Here is a 26,857-nt window from a genome sequence, read left to right as displayed (position 1 = left end):
AGCTTGGGTGGTGTGCCATATGATAGGTCCAGTGGATTCCATGGTCATGTGACCACTGCTATATGTCCTTTGCTGTAAAGTTGGTCCCTTGGTCTGCTGCAATGATATGTGGAATGCCACCTTGGTGGATTAAATACAGCATAAGCCCTTGGATGGTCATGTTTGATGAGACTGCAGGCAGGAAAGGCAAACCCATACACAGAATACCTGCCTATTCCTGTGAAAATGAATGGCTGCTGCTTTCATTATGGAAAGAGTTCAATAGGGTCAACTTGCCATCAAGTGGCTGGTTGGTATCTTCAAGGGATATTGTTGTACTGAGTTTCAGCAACAGTTTCTGTTGGTGTCAGGGTGATTATTTGGCTGTGACAGTAGCTAGATTAACAATGGTAAGTGGGACATCATGTGGTTGGGCCCATGGATAGCCTCCTTCTTTGCTTCCATGTCTCCTCTGTTTATGAATCCATTGTGCCAGGACTAGGGTGGCTGACGAAAAAGCTGGCTGACATCAACTGGCTGAGTCATTCCACTTGGTTATTTAATGCCTCCTCAATGGTAGATGCTCTTGGGACCTGTGGAGGAAAAGGATGGAAGTAAAACTGGCAGAAAGAGAAAGTGGGCTGCAGTGTAGTCACAACCAGCCCTCAGCCAACCCTGTGGGGAGTTCTAAAGCTGGGATGACTCTTCAGAGATGTTCCCTGAGGAGGTGAAAGGGACAGGTTTTTTTTTTTTTTTTTTTTTTTGAGATGGAGTCTTGCTCTGTGGCCCAGGCTGGAGTGAAGTGGTGCAATCTTGGCTCACTGCAACCTCTGCCTCCTGGGTTCAAGCAATTCTCCTGCCTCAGCCTCCTGGGTAGCTAGGATTACAGGCATGAGCCACCACACCCAGCTAATTTTTCGTATTTTTAGTAGAGATGGGGTTTCACCATGTTGGCCAGGCTGGTCTCAAACTCTTGGTCTCAAGTGATCCCCAGCTTTGGCCTCCCAAAGTGCTGGGATTACAGGCATGAACCACCGCGGATCAGGTCTTAACATTCCGACGTTGACTAGTCATTTGTTGCAGGCTGCCCCTAGAAGGTGGCTGGACCTTGAATAAGGCAGCTTTCTTTAGCGAGACAGTCACTGAAGAAGGCTGTCAGCATACAAGCTTCGCAAAAGCTGGGGGAATAAATCCTTCAGTCTTAAAGGAGAGATTGGGTAATGCAGCATAACATTTATAAAAGAAAACATTACTATTTTAATCACCAAGGTACACCCAGACCTTATTACAGTGCCTAGCACATGGCAGGCATTCAAAAGATCTTTATGAATAAATAAATTACTGAAATATCCTGCTTTCTTAGTTTGAAATATAAAGGGCACATCTCATCCCACCTTACAATATTTTGCTATGAAAATTTCAAAGTTTAGCCGGGCATGGTGGCTCACATCCATAATCCCAGCACTTTGGGAGGCCAAGGTGGGTGAAACCCCATCTCTACTAAAAATACAAAAATTAGCCAGATGTGATGGTGCACACCTGTAATCCTAGCTACTGGGGAGGCTGAGGCACGAGAGTCACTTGAACCTCAGAGGTGGAGGTTGCAGTGAGCTGAGATCGCACCACTGCAGTCCAACCTGGGCAAGAGAGCGAGACGCCATATCAAAAAAAAAAAAAAAAAAAAGAAAAAATAAAATTTCGAATTTTAAATAAGAGTATAAAGAATAGCTCCTCGATTTAACAATTGCAAATATTTTGCCATATTTTCTCTTTCTTTATGGACATGGATATATACAGTATTAATTTTTTGTGTGAACCGTCTGCAGACCTCATTACACTCTGTTCTTAATTATTCTGGTACACATCTCATAAAAATAGGGACATTCTTTCTTTCTTTCTTTTTTTTTTTGAGACAAGGTCTTGCTGTTGCCCAGGCTGGAGTGCAGTGGTGCAATCATAGATCACTGCAGCCTTGACCTCCCAGACTCAAGCAATCCTCCCACCACAGCCTCCCAAGTAGCTGGGACCACAGCTGTGTGCCATCTTGCCTGGCTAATTTTTGGTAGAGATGGGGTTTCGTCATGTTGCCCAGGCTAGTCTCAGACTCCTAGGCTCAAGCAATCCTCCTGCCTTAGCCTCCCAAAGGGCTGGGATTACAGGCATAAACCACCATGCCCAGCCAGGATATTCTTAATATTACTATTACCACATCTAAAAAAACCCAGTAATCCCTAATACTATCTAATATCCAGTCCATATTAAATTTCTGATTCTTTACAAAATATTATTTATAGTTTAAAAAAATTGGAACCAAGGGGCTGGGCGTGGTGACTCACACCTGTAATCCCAACATTTTAGGAGGCCAAGGCCAGAGGATCTTTTGAGCCCAGGAGTTCGAGGCTGCAGTGGGCTGTGATGGTGCCACTGCACTCCAGACTGGGTGACAGAGTGAGACCCCCATCCCTTAAAAAATAAAATTGGAACCAGGATTCTACCCAAGGTTCATGCACTGCATTTGAATATCATGTTTCTTTAGTCTCTTTTAATCTAGAACAGTCCCCCTCTTTTTTAACCCCCTAATTTTTCAATTTTAATTTTTTCTTTGATATGGAGTTTCGCTCATGTTGCCCAGGCTTGAGTGCAATGGCGCGATCTCAGCTCACTGCAACCTCCGCCTCTGGGTTCAAGTGATTCTCCTGACTGAGCCTCCCAAGTAGCTGGGATTACAGATGCCTGCCACCACGCTGGGCTAATGTTTTAAAATATTTTTAGTAGAGACGGAGTTTCACCATGTTGGCCAGGCTAGTTTTGAACTCCTGACCTCAAGTGATCTGCCTGCCTTGGCCTCCCAAAATGTTATGATTATGGGTGTGAGCCACTGTGCCTGGCCTTCCCCCTAAATTTAACTTTTTGAGGAAACCAAGGCTAGAAAGGTTCTTGTCCGCCATTATGTATTTCTCTGATTGGTTCCTCATAGAGTCATTGAGTTTGTCCCAGGTAACTTCACCTTTAATATTCCAAATGAGTGAGTCAAGCCCCATCTGAGAATATTCTTACTACCTCCGTCATCATCCCAGGGTCACTCTAAGAAGTCTTCAAGATGCATATTAACATTTAGAGGACCAGTCCTGCTTCATAGTCAATTGCAGTCAGAACTTCTATGTCTCAGAAGACTAGAGATTGCATATCTCCCACCAGAAGTTGGTGACCTCCTAATAAGCCACGGTGCTACCGCGGCTAAATGCAGGTGGAACAAGGACCACTGCTAATGAATAAAAAATAAACATTTCACCATCAGCTGACATGGACAGTGAAGAAATTCCGTAATTAAGTAGCTCTCTTGGGCTGGGTGCAGTGGCTCACACCTGTAATCCCAGCACTTTGGGATGCTGAGGTGGGAGGATCCCTTGGGTTCAGGAGTTCAAGACCAGCCTGGGCAAAATAGTGAGATCCTGTGTCTACAAACAATAAACAAAAGTAGCCAGGTGTGGTGGTATGCATCTGTAGTCCTCCTAGCTACTCGAGAGGCTGAGGTGGGAAGATCGCTTAAGTCCAGGAGGTGGAGATTGCAGTGAGCTTAGATCATGACACTGCACTCCAGCCTGGGTGACAGGGCGAGACCCTGTGTCAAAAAATAAAAATAAAAAAATAAAAAAGCTATTTTGCCTGCCAAAGGAGAAGGAAGCAATTTTATTCATTTTTTATTTTTATTTTATTTTTGAGACAGAGTCTTACTCTGTTGCCCAGGCTAGAGTGCAGTGGCATGATCTCAACTCACTGCAACCTCTGCTTCCTGGGTTCAAGTGATTCTCCCACCTCAGCCTCCTGAGTAGCTGGGGTTACAGGTGCCCACCACCACACCCAGCTAACTTTTGTATTTTTAGTAGAGACAGGGTTTCACCAGGTTGGCCAGGCTGGTCTCAAACTCCTGACCTCAAGTGATCCACCTGCCTTGGCCTCCCAAAGTGCTGGGATTACAGGTGTGAGCCACCACATCCGGACAAACCTTATGATATTTTATTAGGTTCTTGACAGGTACTTTTCCCAACGTAATCATGCATTAGCATTAAGTGGAGTGGTTCTCCCTTTTCATATGCTGGAGGTTAAGCCCAGCTGTCTTAAAGTACTACCTGTTAATTGAATTATTTTGCTCTATAGGAAAGGTTTAGAGTGCTCTAAAATAATCTTCTTTGGGCCCAGGCATGGTGGCTCACACCTGTAATCTTGGCACTTTGAGAGACTGAGGTAGGCAAACTGCTTGAGCTCAGGAGTTCAGGCCAACATGGCAAACCCCGTCTCCACAGAAAATACAAATTAGCCCAGCCTGATGGCCCTCACCTGTGGTCCTAGCTACTCAGGAGGCTGAGGCGGGAAGATCACTTGAGACCATGGAGGTTGAAGCTGCAGTGAGTTATGATCATGCAGTGAGTTATGATCATGTACAGCTTGAGCAACAGAGCAAGATGCTGTCTCAAAAAATAAAAAATCTTCTTTGGAACAAGTAATTTTGGTATTTTTAGATAATAATCATAGAAAGCTTTGGAGGCTGGAAAAAAAATCACCTTGCGTTAGTCCAAGCCAGTTTTATTCTTATTTATTTATAGGGACAGCATCTTGCTATGTTGTCCAGGCTGGTCTCGAACTCCTGGGCTCAAGCGATTCACCTACCTGGGCCTCCCAAAGCGTTGGGGTTATAGGCATGAGCCACAGTGCCTGGCCTAGGCCAATTTTAGATGTAGAGCCTATGATGTGCCTGGTAGAAAGTTATTCAATACAATAAATAACACCAATACCAGTAAATATGTCATTCTTTCAAGTATATTAAAATTAACCTGATTTGGTTTCCTTCATCCTAGAGGTAAATGAAGTCATCAAGGCATCAATATAGGGTTACTTGTTTTTGTTTTTTTGAGACTGAGTCTCACTCTGTCACCCAGGCTGGAATGCAGTGATGTGATCTTGGCTCACTACAACCTCTGCCTCCTGGGTTCAAGCGATTTTTGTGCCTCAGCCTCTCAAGTAGCTGGGATTACAGGCATGTGCCACCATAGCTGGCTAATTTTTGTATTTCTAGCAGAGACAGGGTTTTCCAAAGTTGGCCAGGCTGGTCTTGAACTCTTGACCTCAAGTGATCTGCCTGCTTTGGCCTGGGATTACAGGTGTGAGCCACTGCACCTACCTGTTTGTTTTTTCCTAAACAAATAGTACTGTTTCATGTGTCACTACTTTTGAACACGTTGCTCTCTCCTGGAATGGCTTTTCCTCTCTTCTTATCTACTTCCTGTCCAATTGACCTTCTCACAAAGTTTCTCCCTGACTCCCTGATTTGTGGTCCCTGGTTTGTGTTCACTTAGCACCTTGTATCATAATACTTTTCACCCTGTACTGGAATAATGAACCAGACTACACATTCCTTAACAGCAACCATGTCTCATTCAGCTTTTTATCCTCCAAGATGCTCCAAGTATGGCATCTGACACATAAGCAGTGAGGGCTCAGGACATATTTCATTACTCACACCCCATGCCCTCGTTTTTCTCTCAAACATGTTTACACAAGTTCTTTTGATCAGGTTGCAACCAAAAGAAACTGATTTTAGTTTCTTTGAGCAAAACAGGCCTCTTCTAGTAAATTCACTCAACTGCCACTACTTTGGGCAAGCCACTTCATTCAGTGGGTATTAAGGGTCTATCACATGCCAGGCACTGTTCTAAACCCAGAAGAATCCTGTTTCAAAGAGTTTATAATCTAGGGGAGAAGACAGCAATAGACAATTCACCTTTTACAGGAAATACGCAGTCTATTTCTGGGCAGCGTGAGGTGTATCAGAATATATATAGTATTCTGGAAATCAGGGAAGAAGTTGCAGCTGACACTGTCTGGATGAACTTCAGTTGTTAAAAAATCAGGGAAGAGGATGCTGGGAAGACAAGAGTAGGCGGTATTTGACCTGGATTTTGAAAGATTAGTAGGAAACGTGTACTTTGGAAGCTGTTGAAGAAAGCCAGAGCCAAACAGTAGTTGAAGTGGTAAAAACATTTTATTCAAGAACTAATGCAACAGGAGGGAGACCTCAGAATAGATACAGAACTGAGCTCAATTCTCTTATTGCATTAGTTTCTTAATACCATTTTTTTTTTTTTTTTTTTTTTTTTTTTTTATCATTCTAACTACTGTCTGGCCCTGGTTTTCTTTAAGTGGGGGAGGTGGTGATTCAGGACATTTCAGATACAGACAAAAGAATGAACAAAGCAAAAAGGAGTAAAGAAACTTAGAGAAAAGGTAAATAATCCAAAGAAAGTTGAGTAGTCAAGGAAAACAAATTATTTGTAGCCAGAGCCTCGAGTAATGTTGGGGAAGTGGCAAGAGATGAGGGACAGTAGGACTTTTTTAGTAATTCAGGTTACCAAAAGTGAAGTTATCTGGTGATATTTAGAAAACGAAATGTTTTTCTGTTTATTCCTAGGAGTTCAAATGGGAAAGGTAAGTGAACAAGCGCCTGGAATGCTATGCCAACAAGTTTGGATTTTATCCTGCAGCGCCAACCGGGAGTTCTCCGAGAGCTGTACGGTATTTTATAAAGGGACTGTAGTCTTTATAGCTGATAGGCTGGAGCAGCTTGTAGCAGTCCCTCTCCTGGCCTCAGTTTACTCACTGGTAACAAGAATCGGTTGGACCAGATGCCCTCTTAGGTCCCGTCTAACCTTGACGGCCTGCTTCCGACGCACCTCTGCCTCTTTCCAATACCAGGACCTGTGCCTCATCTCCTCCTTCCTTCTTACCTTTGTCCAGCTGCCACCTTCCCTAGTCCCTGGCCTGCCTTAGGTGTTTTCAATCAGGAGGTGAGGGGCGGGGAGGGAGAGGCGCGTCTCCAGTAAAAACAAACTAGTCCCAGCTCCGCGGCCTTTCGTCCCAGGCAGCACCACCTGGGTGGTGCCCAGGGGCCAGACGCGCCCCAGAGTGGGTAGGGAGCCAAGTTTCTCGGTCGCTTTTCCGTCCTAGGTCTCTAGGGATGGTAGGCCGACCCTCCCCACAGCCAAGCCATCTCGGGGAGCAGAGCAGGAGCCCGTGCCTCGCGCGTTCCTGGTTCCTCAGAGACAAAAGCCAGTAAGTCCCGGCAGCAGCCACCGGATTTCATGGGGACGCTCCTGTGGCAGGGCCTCGGGGCGGGCCTCAGACGGCCAATCGGCTTCTAGAGAAGTCAGGTTCTAAGGCCCGAAGAGCAGGGTTTCGGCCAGGGCCAGGGCCGGGGCCGGGGCGGTGCGGGATGCTCAGCTGGGCAGCGTCCCAGGCGCGCGCTGCACCGGGTCACGTGAGGCGGCCGGGGCCACGTGACCCGGCGGGCCCCGCGCCTTGGCGCTCCTCCTCTTCGCTGCCGGTGGGCACCGCCGCTCGCTCGCACTTCTGCGCCCATCGGAGCTTCGGAGATCCCTGAGGTCCCGCGGGACGGCGCGGCAGCAGCTGACCTCGCAGGTAGCGTGTGGGCGCGGGGTCGAGCTCGCGGAGGCCTCTTCCCCCGCGGCCCTGCCCCTGCTTCCCTTCCCCGCAGGCCGGGCCGGGTGTGCCCCGTTACTCCTGCACCTCCCGCCTCCCTCGCTCGGGCTCCGGGGCAGTCCCCGCGGGCGCTGGGTCCGGGGCGAGGGATGGGGTCCCCGGCCCGGCCCCGCCAGCATCTCAGCTAATGTGCCCTCCTGCGAGGAGGAGGGAAGGATGGGGAGAGGCGAGGGAAAGTTTTCCCTGCTCCCTCTCTTTTTTCAGGTGCACGGACTCGATTTTGCTCGTAGCTGAAGTCTGACTGCTGTGGGTGCCGTTTTACTGAGAGGAGACCTCCCCTCCAACTCTCCCTATTCTCTGTCCTTTCCAAGATCTTAGCATCTCTCCTGAGAGTAGTGCTGTCACAAACCGTATTCTTTATCGTTTCCCTTTCCGACACAGAATCCACAAAGGTAGGGATTCTGTTAGTGAGGACTTTTATCCAGGCGTGCGGTGAACTCTAAATAAGTGACGTTTCCCTTGTCTGCCTCTGGTAAAGTACCTACCTGCTCGGTTTATTTTAAGATGACTATCGAGCACGCTGTGTTCTGCTCGCATAAGTGGCCTTTTGTTTTTATTTATTTGCATGTAAGACACTTCCAGAGTACCATCTGCGGAACTCTCTGCAGCTGGGGATTACAATTTTATAAAGCAGTCTTGTAATAATGCTTTTAGAAAACCAGATTCATGATCTTCCTTGCTTTTGCCCCATTCGTTTTTTGGGAGGATTAAAGCCCTTAGAGGACAAAAACGGAGTTTCTGAAACTGGTGTGTATTGTGGGCTAATAACATTAAAACGTCAAAGTATATAATGCCGGAAGGAATGGAAAAATGATTGAATCCTGAGGGCAGTTTATAGGTGCTTTAAACTTTAGAGTACTCATTTCAAGTGAGCACTGGGTGAATTTCACCCGTTTAAACTGCTTTCAGGGCCGGGGATGTAGCTGTATATTTGGATTCTATTAATACAGCAGTTCATCTGTGGGATGGACTTTAATCCATTTAATCCATTGTGTGAATATCAGTCTATTTATTAATACTCTAGACGGGTCCTTTTTCTTCTACCTGCTAGTCTGTTTCTCTTGAAGAGGAAGCATACTCATCTTTAAAGAGACTTTTTGCAAGTGATTTTTTTAAGTGTGTGATCCAAACGATAAAGTTCTGTGAACTTCAGAAAACAAGTAGCCATAAAAACCCAAAACTGTCAAGCTTGTAGCTTTTAAAAAATTATTTGAAAATTTTAAAGAGTGCTCATATGCTGCAGCAAGAACTTGGCTCCACCTAATATACGGGAGCTGGGAAGTCTGAAACAGTACCCTCCTTTTCCTGGGAATCATTGTGGGGTAGATGAAACTGTGAAGGAAAGTGAAGACCTTTATTATGATGATGATATTCCTTCTGTGTGTACTACATTAAACAGTAAGTCATGCATAGGAAAGGAGGCTGGGGCCTCACAGAGTCTAGAACCTAGGCAGGGCATTCGGACACATTTCAAAATATTCTCTGGTTTTACAAAAAGTTAAAAATGTTACATATTGGCCAGGTGCAGTGGCTTACATCTGTAATCCCAGCATTTTGGGAGATTGAGGCGACATATTACATGAGGCCAGGAGTTCGAGACCAGGTTGGCCAACATGGTGAAACCCCGTCTCTACTAAAAATTAGCCGGGCATGGTAGTGTGCGCCTGTAGTCCCAGCTACCCAGGAGGCTGAGGCACGAGAATTACCTGAACTGGGGAGGCGGAGGTTGCAGTGAGCCGAGATTGTGCCACTGCACTCCAGCCTGGGTGACACAGTGAGACTCCATCTCAAAAAAAAAAAAAAGTACATGTTGTGTATGTGCTGAAGAATGCACAAGAGGGGTATGATGAGTGTTGTCTGAATTTAGCCAGAATAGACTTATAGAGGAGATCAGTTAATGAAATAATTATATAAATCAACTATGTGTTAGATCAGATTTAAAACACACACACAGACACACAAAAGCACACCTCTTTCCTGGGGTAGAAGAGCTCACGGGAGACCAGATGGGTACCTTTAAAGACTTACGGTCTCCAGCTTTCTCTGGGCTGGGTCTTACCATCCTGCTAGGTTTCTCTGCTCACTGCTCTTTCCCATCCTCCCTGGTGACTGCTTCAGACTTCTCCAACGTTTTCCCCCCAGTTGCTCCACTCCACTTTTTTTTTTTTTTTGAGACAGGGTCTCACTATGTCGCCCAGGCTGGAGTACAGTGTGCCGTGTGATCATAGCTCACTGCAGCCTCAACCTCCCAGGCTCAAGTGATCCTCCCCACTCGCAAGTAGCTGGGACTGCAGGTGCGCACCACCACATTCGACTAATTTTTTTATTTTTTGTAGAGACAGGGTCTCCCTATGTTGCCCAGGCTGGTCTTGAACACCTAGCCTCAAGCAGTCCTCCCGCCTTGGCCTCCCAAAATGTTGGGATTACAGGTGTGAGCAACCACACCCAGCCTCCACTCCACTTTTTATTGCTACTTCCCCTCTTACTCTTAGCAAAAAGCCTAACTCTTTCTTCATAGGGAAAAATAGGTGACCTCAGAAGAGAATGGTCTCCAAATGCCAATCAAAACCACGAGATACCACCTCCCATCCACTAGGATGGGTATAATACAAAAGACACACAGTAAATATTGGAGAAAGCACTGTTGTACATTGCTGGTGGGCATGTAAAATGGAGACTCAGCGGGGAGAGAGAATGAGAATGAGAGAATGAGTATGCCTCCAGCATCTGGATTCCTAACCTTTAAACTGGCTTTTATTCACATTCACCCTTTCCTCCTCCTCTTGTGGAAGAAGGAAAAGGAAGACTTGCTCCTTTCTACAGTTTCTCTTGCATTTATTTGTTTATTTAGAGACAGAGTTTTGCTTTTGTTGCCCAGGCTGGAGTGCAATGGTGTGATCTTGGCTCATTTCAACCTCCGTCTCCCAGGTTCAAGCAATTCTTCTGCCTCAGGCTTCTGAGTAGCTGCAATTACAGGCACCCACCACCATGCCCAGCTAATTTTTGTATTTTTAGTAGAGATGGGGTTTCACCATGTTGGCCAGGCTGGTCTCGAACTCCTGACATCAGATGATCCACCTGCCTCAGCCTCCCAAAGTGCGGGGATTACAGGCATGAGCCACCGCGCCCGGCGCTTCTGTTGCACTTCTGCTTCGGATCCCATTCCCTGCTACTTTCTTAAGGCCCTCATTGAGTTGTTATGTCCTCTCCTCTTTGATGTTTCTACTGGCTCCTTCCCATTAATTCAAGCATGTTCAAGCCTCTAACAATGTTTACATTAAAAAGGTTAACAGAAAACGTCCTGCAACTCCATCACATTCTGTGATTACTATGCGATTTCTCATTTTTCCTTCAGAGTGAAATTTCTTGAACAAGTTGTTTATACTCATGGTTTCCTTTTCTTCACGTTTCACATACACCTCAACCTGCTGCAACCTGGCCTCTTCCACCCACAACCTCGGTGAAACTGTTCTTGTTCAGGTCATTGATAATTCTCCTTGTTAAATCCAATGGAAGTTTCTCAACCCTTCCCTCGTTTGGCGTCTCAGCAGCATTCGACACTAGCATGCCTCTTGCCTGTGATGCTCAAGTCCCCAGATCTCTGTGACACTCTGCTCTCCTGGTTTTCCTCCTGGTCTACCTCTTCCTTCACAGTCCCTTCTAGGGGGTACTCCCTGTCCCTTTCTTGTTGGAGTTTCTTAGAGTTCTTCTTAAGATACTCGCTCTCCTTATTCCGCTTGCTTTTTTCCTGGGTGATTTCATGCTGGATTTCCAAATCTCCAATCCAGACCTTTCTTGAGCTTCAGATTTCTAAATCCGTCTGTTGGGACTTGTCCACTTTAATATCCCACAGGTACCTGGCACAAAATGTCCACAGTAGGACTCATCACCCCTGAGGCCTGCTGTGCTTTCTGCTGTAGTGACTGGCAGCACAGTTCTCTCTCACTCAAGCTCAGCATCTGCCTGTGATCTTCGGCTCTGCCTTTCTACTTATCCAGTGCTCCTTGTCCCATTCAGCCAGTTGCAGAATCTTCTTGATTTTCCTTCTTGTTCAGTTTTCTCTATTTCCCGGATGTGGGCTTCAATCCCTTCTTTGCTGGCTTACCATAGCCATCTGGACTCCCTCTAAGCACTCCTTTGTCGTCTCATGTCTCTGTGGTCAGCCAAAGTAATCTTTCATAGACCTACATCTGTTTATGCCACTTTCCTGCTTAAGACCCTTCAGGGATTACCTGGTGCTCTTAGGATAAAGCCTGAGTTGTTTGGCTGCAGCCATGCTGACTTTCTTTCGGTTCCTCCACCAGAGTCTTACCTGGCATGAGTGCTCACTGTTGTAGGCGCCTGCTTCTCTTTAGGTAGCTGAAGCACACTTCCCAATTCTGTTGCCTCCACAGCATCTGACCCTCCCCATCAGAGACCAGCCACACTGTTGTGAGCATCTGTTTATGTGTCTAGATCCCCCCCACTCCATGTAATTTCTGTTGGTGTTGGCCCTGTGTCCTGTTTACCTAAGAAAATTTATTGAATTAATAGTGTATGGTTCTGCCAGTCCATTGCTGGAATTTCAGTTTGGCTTTAGGTCATTGCAGGATATAGTTGATACTTTTCATACAACTGGAGACTAATAGAGAAATCACTTTTGGGATATCCACATGAGAAAGATTCATGAAACCATATATAGATTTGAATTTGACCCCCCAATTCCAGCCTTGAATTCATTTGGAAAATAAAGTGAAGTATTATATTTTATCCATTTCTTTTTTCTTTTTCAGACAGAATCTTGCTCTCTTGGCCAGACTGGAATACAGTGCTGTGGACACGGCTCACTGCAGCCTCAACCTCCTGGACTCAGGTGATCCTCCCACCTCAGCCTCTTGAGTAGCTGGGACTAACTACAGACGCACACCATTATGACTGGCTAATCTTTTTATTTTTAAGGAAACAGAGTCGCGCCATGTTGCCCAGGCTGGTCTTGAACTCCTGGGTTCAAGTGATCCTCCTGCCTTCGCCTCCCAAAATGCTGGGATTACAGGTGTGAGCCACTTCACCCAGCCATCTATCTATTTCTTTAAACTTTGACCCACATGACCCCTGTTTGTTTGGTGTAACAAAGAACAAACTTACAGAAAAAACGTTACTTCTAATCATCGATATTTCTTTTCTGGTTTCCTTTTGAAAACAACAGTATCCTATAAAAGCAATACTTTTATAAGATCTCAGTCAGCTTCACAACCCTAGATATGTTATTTTTTTCACTGCTAATGCTATTGCCACTTGGTTCGTTTGCTTTTTGAGCACATGGCTCAGGTTAGAAGTGAGATGAGATGAAATGAATGAGATGAAAGCAGCCCCTTGGATGATGGGGCTAAAGAAATGCTTACAGAGGCCATTATTGCAAATTGTGCTTCAAGTCAAATAACTTATTAGTGGTTGGGAAATGACAGTTGTAGGAACTTACATTTTCCTCTAAAATTAGTGATGAATTTGAACAAAACTTATGAAACAAAGGGTAGGCACGATCAGAATTCTAAAACACTAGTCATACTGTTCTTTAAATGAAGGTGGGGGTATTTTCACTCACCTGTACAGGTGGCTTCATCTTGAAGGATGACAAACTACTTTGGAGAAGGCTACATTCTCAGACTCCTTAGTCAAGCATTCAGGGCATTCTTCCTTTCCCTTTCATTTTTTTTTTTTTCTTTTTTTGAGACGGAGTCTCGCTCTGTTGCCCAGGCTGGAGTGCAGTGGCGCCATCTTGGCTCACTGCAAGCTTCGCCTCCCGGGCTCACACCATTCTCCTGTCTCAGCCTCCAGAGTAGCTGGGTCTACAGGCACCCACCACCACGCCCGGCTACTTTTTTTGTATTTTTAGTAGAGACGGGATTTCGCTGTGTTAGCCAGGATGGTCTTGATCTCCTGACCTTGTGATCCACCCGCCTCAGCCTCCCAAAGTGCTGGGATTACAGGTGTTGTGAGCCACCACGCCCGGCCTCCCTTTCATTCTCGTAGTACTGTGTGTTTGCAGGAGAGAGAAGTGGATGACAGCTGGGGCAATGACAGTATTAGTGTCTCAGCACATCTTCGAAACTTTGCCTGTGATTTGCAGCCCTTATACCATAGAGTGGGTGAAATGGTTTTAAGTTTTATTTTTATTTAAAAATGTTTGAGGCTGATTCTTAGAGGCTTATCTGGACGTGGGAAATACATTTGGTATCTCAGTGAGACTGAGCATTTGCTCAGTCTCAAAAAGCCCATCAGAATTATATGTAAGAAATTGGTATGAGTAACATTTGGCTGTTTGTACCTTGAGAGGGTTTTTGAATTGCTTTTGCTGTAGCATAGATGGAAGACATAAGTTGTAATGTTATATACCAAAAAGTTTACCCCAAACCCTAGAGCTCTCTTATTTGAATGTTTCTCTAGAATTAAATGAATTCAGAAATAAAGATGGTCATACCCTTCAATCTTTTGTGCTCAAATGGGAATGTTTAATGGTAAAAAAGGAAGAAGGCTACGAAGAACACTTATTCTTCTAGGAAACTGGATGATCTTCACTGAGGAAAGGCTTAATTTTATCATCTGTTAGAATATGGAGAATTTGGTTTCTGGGATTTCGTGTAATTGTTTTCTGTTATATACAATTTTTATATAGTTGTCACTAGTTTGCACATCATTATTTCCCATTTGACACATTAACATGTATCACATGGACCATATACTTGCATGGTACATTCATTTCCTTAATTATTCCAGTTGTATTTGCATTCTAGTTTTCCACTGACTTAGGATCTGACTTTCCGTTAGACCTTCAGTTCCTCAGAGGCAGAGACCATGATTGTATTGTTCTTTATGATGTCCCTGGCATTCTTGGTATCTGGGGTCATTGCAGAAGAAGAATTAATGTATGCTATTAAAGTCAGCTCTCTCTATCCATGGATTCCACATCTGTGGATTCAACCAACCTCAAATTGCAAATATAAAAAATTGCGTTTGTACTGAACATGTAGAGTATTTTTTTCTTGTCATTATTCCTCAAGCAATAAGCATAACAACTATGTACCAAGCATTTACATTGTATTAGGTATTATAAGTAATCTGGAGATCATTTAAAGTATTTGGGAGGATGTGTGTAGGTTATGTGCAAATACTATGCCATTTTCTATCAGGGACTTGAGCGTCTTGGATTTTAGTATCTGCAGGAGGTCCTGGAACCAGTCCCCCACGGATACTGAGGGACAACTGGATTTTGTTCACATTAGCATACAGTAGTGCTTTTTTCCAAGGCGCCTTAGATTTTATCAGTAGCTCATTAACTATAAATTTTTTTCGTAAGACAGCTTAGTAACTTAAACTGATAAGTAAAATCATCACCCATTTAGTTTACAAAAATAGAGAAACCTCTATTAGGAATTTTCAGTGTATGTGTAAATGCTTTAATTCAAAGTTTTTGCAATTAAAAATATCATTTTGCATATTAGAAATTGCTGTTTTGAGTAGTTTAAAGCTTGCAGTAGCTTGTATGCTGAAGAATGTTTAGGCTACTTAAAATGATTGTTCCAACATTCAGAGCCCTTCCAGTTTCCTCTGGCTATCAGCTTCCATAGTAAAGAATGACACAAACTCATTTCATCCTTCTAAAATGGCACCAGAAGCGCAGAATCTTGGTGCTAGCCAATGCTGAAGGATTGCTTACTCTTTTCCCACTCTTTTCCTTAGCTCTAAGGTCAAATAGAAGCCAGATCTAAAGGTAGAATACCCTATTGGTGGCATTTAAAAGCCAGTACATACAGCAATTTAAACTATCCCAAACAAATACATTCTGGTTAGTTGAGGTCTGTGTGGAAGCCGTGTGCCTACAGATCAACCCTAAATTTCCAGTGTTGTTTAATATTGAGACCATTATTTCATCAAAACCAGTTTTCCTGTACCATTTCTCTCCATTTCCTGTTGTTTTTAAAATCACCATAAGCATGTTCAAATATATTTTTGCTAGGTCAGTAAAATAAACTAAAATAAAATTAACCTTTCCTTAATATTTGTTCCTTGGGGAAAGTAAAATAAATGTGCTCTTAGAGGAATTAAAAGATTAGTTGCTACATTACTCCTTCAGCCTTCCAGTTCTAAATGTAGATTTCTAAAATTGGAAGGCCTGTGTTTGTCCTGACTGAATTTGCTTTCAGAGTATAAAGTAAAATAACCTTTTCTTCCTCATGCCACAGGTTCTCTGAGGGACAGTGCCAATAGCTAGGATAAGCCATCCCAGGGAATGGGATATTGATCTGTAGGACTAATGGACGTAGGATAAGTGCAGTGGGGATACAGGATGTATTTTCAAGTGCCAGAGAAAATACGAAGAGCCAAGTGGGTTGGCATATTATCTTTAGGGACGTTACACTCTTTCTACCTCTGCTTGCATTTTTGCATTCGTCTTTTCTTTCTTTGCACCCTTGTTTTATCTCTATACTGTAAAAAAAAAAAGTCATTGATTCACCTAATAATAACACATAAAGAGTGGTAATTCAGGCTGCAACACATTAATATTGTTTTTCAGAAAGTATTTCCTAAATAAAATATGGAAGACTTGCAAAAAAATTGCTATCTTAATGAGGTACTTCAGAAGTAACTATTTAAAGATGACTGACATTCTAATTACAGCTCATCATTTTTATAATTATCAATCAAGCCCTGGAAGGACCTGTCATCTTAGCAATTTGTTTGGTCTGGTTTAAATTGCTGTATGCACTGGAAAGTTCTAAGAAGGCTATATTTCTTTTATAAATGCTCCGTTGAGAATTTCCCTAATCTGAACTTGTATTCTCAAGACATGATTAAAACAGTATGATTTTACTTTTCCAAACACATTTTTTAGGACTGAAACCTTTCTATATTTAATTTTAGAAATGTGTCTTTGAGTTTGTTAATGCAGGCTTGATAAAAGCCCACAGGATGATTATCTGATTTTTAAAAATTGGGGTAAAATATATATAGTGTAAAATTTACCATTTTAACGATTTTTAAGTATACATTTTAGTGACATTAGGTACATTCACGTTGTTGTACAACCATCACCACCATCCATCTCTAGACTACTTAAAAAAAAAATTTCAACTTTTTTTGTTTTGTTTTGAGATGCCTGTCGTCCAGGCTGGAGTGCAGTGGCACGATCTTGGCTCACTGCAAGCTCTGCCTCCCGGGTTCACGCCATTCTCCTGCCTCAGCCTCCCAAGTAGCTGGGACTACCAGTGTCCGCCACCATGCCCAGCTAATTTTTTTGTATTTTTAGTAGAGACGGGGTTTCACCGTGTTAGCCAGGATGGTATTGATCTCCTGACCTTGTGATCCACCCGTATCGGCCTCCCAAAATGCTGGGATTACAGGCGTGAGCCACTGCACCTGACCTAATTTCAACTTTTATTTTAGATTCAGGGAGTACATATGCAGGTTTGTTACATGGGTATAGAGTGTGATGCTGAGCTTTGGAATACGAATGATTCCATCACCCAGGTATTGAGCATAGTATCCAATAGGTAGTTATTTAGCCTGTGTACCCCTCCCTCCCTGCCCCTCTAGTAGTCTCCAGTGTCTGTTGTTCCCATCTTTATATCCATGTGTACCCCATATGTAGTTCCCAGTTCTAAGTGACAACATGTGGTATTTGGTTTTCTGTTCCTGTGTTAATTCACGTAGGATAATGGCCTCTAGTTGCATCCATGATTTTGTTCTTTTTTATGGCCATGTAATATTCCATGGTGTATATGTACCACACTTTCTTTTTCCAATCCACTGTCGATGGGCACCTAGGTTGATTCTGTGTCTTTGCTATTGTGAATAGTGCTGTGATGAACATACAAGTGCATGTTTTTTTTTTTTTTTAGAACAATTTATTTTCCCTTGGATATATACCCAGTCTTGGGATTTCTGGATCGAATGGTAGTTCTGTTTTAAGTTCTTTGAGAAATCTCCAAACTGCTTTCCACAGTGGCTGAACTAATTTACATTCCCACCAACAGTGTACAGTGTTTCCTCTGCTGTACAGCCTCGCCAACATCTTTTGTTTTTGACTTTTTAATAATGGCCATTCTGACTGGTGTGAGATAGTATCTCATTGTGGTTTTGATTTGGATTTCTCTGATGATTAGTGATGTTGAATACTTTTTCGTATATTTGTTGCCTAGAACTTTTGCATCACCCCAAAGTGAAACTCTGTACCCATTAAACAATAACTCCCCATTCCTACCTCCCCCCAGCTCCTAGCACCCACAATTCTACTTTGTCTCCATGAATTTGACTGTTCTAGGTACCTCATGTAAGTGGAATCATACAATATTTGTCTAACTTACTAGCATAATGTCTTCAGGGTTTATCCCTGTGGTTGTATGTATCAGAATTTCCTCCTGAGGGTGAATAATATTCTATCATATGTGTAGACCACATTTTGTTTATCCATTCATCTGTTCATGGATATTTGGATTATTTTCACATTTTGGCTATTGTGAATAATGCTGCTTTGACCGTTGGTATACAACTATCTGTTCAAGACTCTGCTTTCAGTTCTTTGGGGTATGTGCTAGAAATGGAGTTTATCTAGATAATATAATTCTAATGTTTTTTTTTTTTGAGGAATCACCATCTGGTTTTCTATAGCAGCTGTATCATCTTACATTTCTACCATCTACATTTAATTTTATAATAATTCATTTTTCCAGATTTTGCCTGAAACATTCTGCCACTCTAGGTTATGAATCTAAAGCAAGAGTGCATCTTAAAACTTCTAACAGCCTAGGGGTAAAACATAATTCAAATAATTGAACTTTTATTTTCATTGGAAATATTTGTTAATTTTATTGGTCACAAAGTGTTTGTTATAGAAATTTGGGACTGGCTGAGCATGGTGGCCTCCCAGCACTTTGGGAGGCTGAGGTGGGCAAATCACCTGAGGTCAGGAGTTTGAGAGCAGCCTGGCCAATATGGTGAAACCCCGTCTCTATTAAATATACAAAAATTAGCTGGGTGTGGTGGTGCACACCTGTAATCCCAGCTACTCAGGAGGCTGAGGCACAAGAATTGCTTGAACTGGGGAGATGGAGGTTGCTGTAAACCAAGATGGTGCCAGTGTACTCCAGACTGGGCAAAAGAGCGAGACTCTGTCTCCCCCACCCCCCCAAAAAAGAAATTTGGGACTATATTTTAAAAATACAAAGAAGGCCAGGTGTGGTGGCTCACGCCTGTAATCCCAGCACTTTGGAAAGCCAAGGTGGGTGGATCACTTGAGGTCGGGAGTTTGAGACCAGCCTGGCCAACATGGTGAAACCCCGTCTCTACTAAAAATACAAAGATTAGCTAGGCATGGTGGTACACACCTGCAATCCCAGCTACTCGGGAGGCTGAGGCACAAGAATTGCTTGAACTGATGAGGGGGAGTTTGCAGTGAGCCAAGATGGTGCCAGTGTACTCCAGACTGGACAACAGAGCGAGACTCTGTCTCAAAAAAAAAAAAAAAGAAGAAGAAATTTGGGACTATATTTTAAAAATACAAAGAAGGCCAGGTGCGGTGGCTCACGCCTATAATCCCAGCACTTCGGGAGGCCGAGGTAGGTGGATCACTTGAGGTCGGGAGTTTGAGACCAGCCTGGCCAACATGGTGAAACCCCATCTCTACTAAAAAAATACAAAATTAGCCGGGCGTAATGGTGGGCGCCTGTAATCCCAGCTACTTGGGAGACTGAGGCAGGAGAATTGCTTGAACCCAGGAGGCAGAGATTGCAGTAAGCCAAGATCGTGCCACTGCACTCCAGCTTGGGCAACAAGAGCGAAACTCCATCTCAAAAAAAAACAAAAAAAAAAAGATGAGGAAGTGTATCTGATTTCCAAGGGGGAAGTGAGGTAGGAGACTGATAGGACTTGTTTTCTGGCCACAACCCTGCTGACGGAAAAAAAAAACAAAAAACAAAGAAGTGGGGATAGCAGGCCAAAAAAATAGAATAAAAATACAAAGAAAGAAAATGATGCTACTTGTAATCTCTCCATTGAGATATATTTTGGCATATACATTTCTGTATATATTATACTTTAGAAAAATTGTAATCATACAGTACATATTGTTTTATAACATAGCTAAGCTAACTAAGTCTTACAGGGTACATTTATTTTCGTGGTTTTGTTTTGAATTTGGGTTATGCACATAGTTTAGCTGTATGACGTGTTTGTGTGGCAGCTTCTGTTGGGTTGCTTCTTTGGGGGTGCTTATAATTTGGACAAAGCGTAGTACCATGGGAAGGAAGAGAGTTGGGCTACCTTGCTCAGGGTACTTACCAAGGTGCGTGACTGTCAGGGAAGGCCTGGGCTGAATAGGCCAGTTGAAGGTTCTTCCCATTAGCAGTGCCTCCTTCATACAGGAATAGAACACAAATAGTATCACTTCATATCTTCCTATTTGAAGCATCAAAATTCTTGTGCAACCCTCTGGAGTGATTATTATTATTATTTTGAGACAGAGTCTCACTCTATCACCCAGGCTAGAGTACAGTTGCACAGTCTTGGCTTACTGCAACCTCTGCCTCCTGGGCTCAGATGATCCTCCCACCTCAGCCTCCTGAGTAGCTGAGATTACAGGCATCTGCCACCACACCCGGGGTAATTTTTGTATTTTTGGTGGAGACAGGTTTTGCCATGTTGGCCAGCCTGGTCTCAAACTCCTGACCTCAACTGATCTGCCTGCCTCAGCCTCCCCAAAGTGCTGGGATTACAGGTGTGAGCCTCCGTGCCCAGCCTGGAATGATTATTTAAATGAAATTTAGTTGAACTACATTTATATTCCTTTGAAATGAAATCCATAGTTAGAACAAGTCTGTTAATACTTTTCTTTCATGTTTAGGCAAATTTAGTAGATGTCATGATATCAGAGCTGTCCTAACTAATGTTGCTGTTCCTTGCAATGGATCCTGCATTTTTGCTTTTTTTTTTTTTTTTTTTTCCTGAGACGGAGTCTTGTTCTGTCGCCCAGGCTGGAGTGCAGTAGCACGATCTGCTCACTGCAAGCTCCGCCTCCTGGGTTCACGCCATTCTCCTGCCTCAGCCTCCTGAGTAGCTGGGACTACAGGCATCCGCCACCATGCCCGGCTAATTTTTTTTTTTTGTATTTTTAGTAGAGACGGGGTTTCACCGTGTTAGCCAGGCTGGTCTCGATCTCCTGGCCTCATGATCTGCCTGCCTCGGCCTCCCAAAGTGCTGGGATTACAGGCGTGAGCCACCATGCCCAGCCGATCCTGTATTTTTGAGTCATTGTTAACTGCACAGTTCTTAAGTCTGATGTAGATTTTATCACAGATGAAATACTCATTAATTTTTAATGATTGCACCAGCTTTAGTTTATTGGATTGATAGTGTATACACATTAATTCCTCTTAAGGTTGATATAATTATGATCCTTAATGTGGTTTTCTTAATAGTAGCAAAAGGTGCCACTGCCCCCAGGAAAATGGAATAATTAAAGACCTCACCACAATAGTCAAATTATAATGAGGATGGTGGTAATTCTGAGTAAATTAGAAAGTTTTGGTGGTATTTACCGTTACACTCTGCTGCCTTAGGAGGGAAATGCCACATGCCCAAGTTAAGGACCCTGTTCTGTTGTTCTGCCTGGCACATAGCCCCACAAAACCTCTCAGGGAACCTTGTCTGAATTCCAAGGATGCCAGTTCATGTCCTCAGCTGCCCAGGTTGAGCATGGTCTAATGAAGACACACTTTGTGCCTTAGCAGTCTCCAGCCCAAGGATGCACCTTGTATGTTGTAAGCTCCGAGGACAGAGGTCACATGTGTTCTCTAGGCCTGCCTCTCAATGGTTGATGCAAAAGTGCAGGAATAAATGACATTCATGAGGTTTAACCAGGCAAATCTAAGCAGAAGCATCTCGTGGAATGCTTTTTATTGGGAGAGTGGATACTTCTTTTTTTTTTTGAGATGGAGTTTCACTGTTGTTGCCCAGGCTGGAGTGCAATGGTGCAATCTCGGCTCACTGCAACCTCCACCTCCCAGGTTCAAGCGATTCTCCTGCCTCAGCCTCTTGAGTAGCTGGGATTACAGGCATGTGCCACCATGCTTGGTTAATTTTGTACTTTTAGTAGAGACAAGGTTTCTCCATGTTGGTGAGGCTGGTCTCAAGCTCCCCACCTCAGGTGATCCGCCCCCCTCGGCCTCTCAAAGTGCTGGGATTACAGATGTGAGCTACCGTGCCCGGCCTAGATACTTTTTATATTGGAAACAGTTTAAAGACAGATGCTGCTGTACATTCACAAGGCAAGATAAAGTCAGAAAGAAGTGATGTTGAGGAAGTTCAGCCATTCAAGGGCCAGGACTGATATTCTCCACAAGAAAAATTAGAGGGGTCTGCCATGTGACCTTGGCGAGTCATTTCACCTTTGAGCCGCAGTACTCATCTGTCAGAAATGGTTTACAGTCTCCTCCTCACAAGAGTATTACGAAGATTAAATGAAATAATGTATGGAAGCTACCTAATTAACAGTGTCTACGACAAGGCAGGTTCAGGATAGTTATTTGTTTCTTCTTTCCTGCTCTTAGCTTTGCTTGATTGTCTTGCTAGGGATAATTACTTGCTTGGCCAATATTACTGCCTCTGTTGTTCTTATCCGTTCAAGAAATCCCCCAGCTTCTTCATTATATCTTGAACATAAAATCACAAATTTCTAGGTTTGGGGGAAACCCAGGCTCAAAACAGCAAACAGCTGTCATACTGACTGATTTTAAAAGCAAACCTGGGACACAGTCCTCAGCACTCTGTTGTTTCCACCCTACCAAGCCTGTTGGGGATGCCTTTTTCTTTTATGATGGTTGTGGACATGTAAGATACATGACCTGTTTCTTGAATTGACTCTTAAATGACAAGTCTTTGGAGAAATACCTTGTAAAATAAAGCTTCATGTAATTTAGCAATGGGTGAAGTCAGTGCGTATAATAATGCCCTATCATTATGAAGGTTAGCCTGATCTTGCAGTAGATTACCAAACCCTTAGGGCAGAGTTGCCCATATTTGTTTAATGATTTTAGAATAATTGTGCTGCTGTCAGGAAGTTGTGTGGTTTTGAATGTCTTACCTTTTGTGTTGTAATTTTAAAGTGGTGAGTCATATTTTTGGCTAATTCTGTATCATGTAAAATTAAGCATTTTGAAGACTAACTCGATATGGTTCATAATTCCAGGAAAACCTGCTTCTGGATTTTCTTGAAATTTACTTAGCTGCTTGTATGGCTTTATATGGCTTGACTTCTTATGACTCCTTTCTCTATCTGTTTTGTAAGAGGCACAAGAGGTCGTCTGAGGGGCATCTTGTTTCTTTTTGTTTATTTTATTAATCTTTTTGAAACAGGGTCTCCCTCTGTCACCCAAGCTAGAGCGCAGCGTTGTGATCTCAGCTCAACTGCAGCCTTGACTTCCTGGGCTCAAGCAATCCTCTCACCTCAGCCTCCTGAGTAACTGGGACTGCAGGCATGCGCCACCATGCCTGGCTAATAATTTTTCTTTTTCTTATTCATTTTTCTTTCTTTATTTTTTCTTTTTTTTGAGACAGGGTCTCTCACTCTGTCGCCCAGATTGGAGTGCAGTGGTGCAATCTCAGCTCACCGTAACCTCTGCCTCCCGGGCTCAAGTGATTCTCCTGCCTCAGCCTCCCAAGTAGCTGGGACTACAGGCATGCGCCACTACTGCCAGGCTAATTTTTTTTTGTATTTTCAGTAAAGATGGGGTTTCACCAGGTTGGCCAGGCTGGTCACAAACTCTTGACCTCAAGTGATCTACCCACCTTGGCTTCCCAAAGTGCTGGGATTACAGGCGTGAGCTACTGCGCCTGGCCTTTTTTTTTTTTTTTTTTTTTTTTTGTATTTTTTTGTAGAAATGGGGTTTCGCCATGTTGCCCATGCTGGGCTCAAGCAATCCTTCCGGCTTGGGCTTCCAAAGTGCTAGGATTACAGGCGTGAGCTACTGCACCCAGCCTTTATTTTTAAACTTTTAAAAGCATTTAAGATCATCTTACCATACAAAGAATACTTATAAATCAAGAACAAGAAAAAGAACAATGATCCAGTAGAAAAAAATTGGCACTTTGCACAAAAGGCTGACAGTGGGCTCTTAAAATGTGAGTGAGAGGTGTAGAGTTCAGACTCAGGCTTCAGGTTGCCTGGGTGCAGATCCCGACTCTGCCACTTACGAGTTTGAGCAGATTCTTAAAATCTCTTTTTCTCCATTTCTTTATTGGTAAAGTGAGGATTAAATGAATGAATACATATAAAATTTCTAAAAATAGTGCTTGGCACATAGTGCCCAGTAAGTTACTTGTTATTGTTGCAATTATTGTGATCATTATTTTTTATTTTCGAGACAGAGTCTCACTCTGTCGCCAGGCTGGAGTTCAGTGGCACAATCTCGGTTCACTGCCTCCCGGGTTCAAGTGATTCTCCTGCCTCAGCCTCCTGAGTAGCTGGGACTACAGGCGCACACCACCATGCCCAGCTAATTTTTGTATTTTTAGTAGAGATAGGGTTTCACCATGTTCATCAGGATGGTCTCGATCTCTTGATCTCATGATCTGCCTGCCTTGGCCTCCCAAATTGCTGGGATTACAGGTGTGAGCCACCCTGCCCGGCCTCATTATTTTTTTAAGTGACATTCAACTCCACTCATCACAGGGAAATGCCAGTTTAAACAAAACTGAGACACTGCGAGAGTATGCTGTGTGGGAAGGGTGTGTATAAACAGGCGCCATCCTACATCCATGGTGATTTTATATATGACCACTACTTCATTAGAAGATTGTTTGAAATATTAATAGCTAGTAACAGTAAAATAGCTATTAGACTTTGACCTAGCAATTTTCATTTTTAGGAATTTATTTTAAAAATTTCTGTATAAAACAAGACATGTCACTACAATAATATGCAGGCAACAATTGCAGTATTGCTCTAGCAAAAGACTGGAATTGACTTTAATGTCTCTCAGTAGAAAACAAGGTAAATTGCTAAATTGATGTAATGGAATGCTATAGTACCATTGAAAAGCAGGTCTATGTGTGCTAATATAGAATGATTTCCCCGATGTACTGTTAAGTAGGGAAAAAAAACTTCCATTTGTGCTTTTCTTTTTAAAGATACACATATACCCATGCATACATGTAGTGCTTCCATGAGTATACACTATTTCCAGAAGGAATTACAGATCACTGGGAACATGGTGGCCTTTGAGGAGAGGGTCAGGGAGGGATGATAAGGAGACTTTCTTTCTTATCCGCTTTTGTCTATTTGAAACAAAAGTTTGTTTCCCATTTTCATATATTACTCCCCCCTCAAATCTTTAACTTGTCCTCACCAATACCTCCCCCTCCACCTGCACACACATTTGTCAAGACATTCAAATGTTATTTCAGTAGTCTGGCTGTGCAGTGACAATGAATAGCCTGATATGACGGCGTTTACTCCTCATTGAATTTGTGGTATGATACCTGGGACTGAAGCTGATCCTTGTCATCCGAGTTGGTGCTGGTGGGAAGAATATCTCTGGCGGGTGGGGACAAGGCTTTGGCTAAGCATGCTCCAGCCGCAGGCGCCCTCTGTGTGTGCTGTTGGAGGTGCTGGAGCCAGAACTTGGTCTTGACCTGCTGCTTTGGCTGTTTTTAGAGGTCTAAGAAGAGGGTGAGTTGGAAGTACACGTGAACAGATAAGCACTGACTAGGAAGTGGGCAAGACAAACAGCTAGTTCTCACACGTTATTCTCTTCTTGTAGGAAAGGCCAAAGTTTGAAGGTGGAGGAGGGATTGCACACATGGCTGGGGGAAAGTGAATGATCCATGTAACCAAAGGTAGTTCATTTATTCCAGAATCAGCTTTTGTTAGTATTTATTAACAGGTCTTTTTTTTAAAAGTTAGCTCAGTGGCTATTTAATTTTTTTCTAGAATCCTTTCTGTTCCAGCAGAGATGTCGGCCTATTTATAGGAATTGCTTGAAGCCAGAGTCATGGTGGATGTCGGAAAGTGGCCCATCTTCACCCTACTCTCCCCTCAAGAGATCGCGTCTATTCGGAAGGCATGTGTCTTCGGCACCTCAGCCAGTGAAGCACTGTACGTTACTGACAATGATGAGGTAAGAGTCAGGGATCTAGAACTAGAAATACCATTTGACCCAGCCATCCCATTGCTGGGTATATACCCAAAGGACTATAAATCATGCTGCTATAAAGACACATGCACACGTATGTTTATTGCCGCACTATTCACAATAGCAAAGAGTTGGAACCAACCCAAATGTCCAACAACGATAGACTGGATTAAGAAAATGTAGCACATATACACCATGGAATACTATGCAGCCATAAAAAATGATGAGTTCATGTCCTTTGTAGGGACATGGATGAAACTGGAAAACATCATTCTCAGTAAACTATTGCAAGGACAAAAAACCAAACACCGCATGTTCTCACTCATAGGTGGGAATTGAACAATGAGAACTCATGGACACAGGAAGGGGAACATCACACTCCAGGGACTGTTGTGTGGTGGGGGAAGTGGGGAGGGACAGCATTAGGAGATATACCTAATGCTAAATGACGAGTTAATGGGTGCAGGAAATCAACATGGCACATGGATACATATGTAACAAACCTGCACATTGTGCACATGTACCCTAAAACCTAAAGTATAATAATAAAAAAAAAAAAAAGGGAAGAAAAAAAAACCAAACAAACAAACAAAAAACCTAGTTTTGTTTTAGGACTTATTTGGGATTGGTCTTCAAAGTGTGCAGTTCAAAGATGGAGAAAAGGCGGGGTATAAATAAGGAGATCTTGAAGTTTAGGAAGACTATGGCTTTGATAGTTTCTCTTTTTTCAGTTTCTTGATTTAATACCCGTCTACTCCATAGCACTCTGAGTTTCATAATATAGACAAACATTCTGAAACGTAAGCAATGTCCGCAGAGGTTGAATTTTTCTTAACAACCATATCAGTCTCTTTTCACCTCCTGAGTTCTATAGTTGAAATGTCTTATTTTCAGAGGAGAGAAGGGAGCTATTAATACAGCTTTCACTTAAAAGACTCAGAAAAAAAACTATCTGTTTTCTAGGTCTTTGTATTTGGACTGAACTATAGTAACTGTCTAGGAACTGGAGATAACCAGAGTACACTTGTACCCAAAAAGCTAGAAGGCTTATGTGGAAAGAAGATTAAAAGCCTCAGTTATGGGAGTGGACCACATGTTCTTCTCAGCACCGAAGGTAAGGAGGGAATCCATCTAACTTTTCAGTTTGTAAGAAATTGACTGGT

General features: G+C 43.1%; 1 protein-coding gene across 4 annotated transcripts in view; it reads left to right on the top strand.

Annotated features, from left to right (window-relative positions):
- The first annotated feature begins 7,322 nt into the window (after positions 1–7,322).
- Positions 7,323–26,857, top strand: part of RCBTB1 (RCC1 and BTB domain containing protein 1) — a 53,570-nt gene continuing 34,035 nt past the window's right edge. For 3 of the 4 annotated variants that reach the window (XR_004247751.2, XM_032150899.2, XM_032150902.2), the window contains exons 1-5: positions 7,323–7,452; positions 12,306–12,385; positions 25,323–25,398; positions 25,493–25,679; positions 26,658–26,808. Coding sequence is in view for 3 of the 4 variants with exons in the window: in XM_032150899.2 (XP_032006790.1) it covers positions 25,554–25,679; positions 26,658–26,808 (277 nt within the window). In the remaining variant the exon portion in view is untranslated. The remainder of the gene's footprint in view (positions 7,453–12,305; positions 12,386–25,322; positions 25,399–25,492; positions 25,680–26,657; positions 26,809–26,857) is intronic. The other variant, XM_032150900.2, reaches the window with a different exon arrangement.

This window comes from Hylobates moloch, unplaced genomic scaffold (assembly GCF_009828535.3).
Source record: "Hylobates moloch isolate HMO894 unplaced genomic scaffold, HMol_V3 SCAFFOLD_4, whole genome shotgun sequence".
Classification (NCBI taxonomy): domain Eukaryota; kingdom Metazoa; phylum Chordata; class Mammalia; order Primates; family Hylobatidae; genus Hylobates; species Hylobates moloch.
The sequence above is the reverse complement of the archived record's forward strand: the minus strand, read 5'-3'. Positions and strand labels throughout refer to the sequence as shown.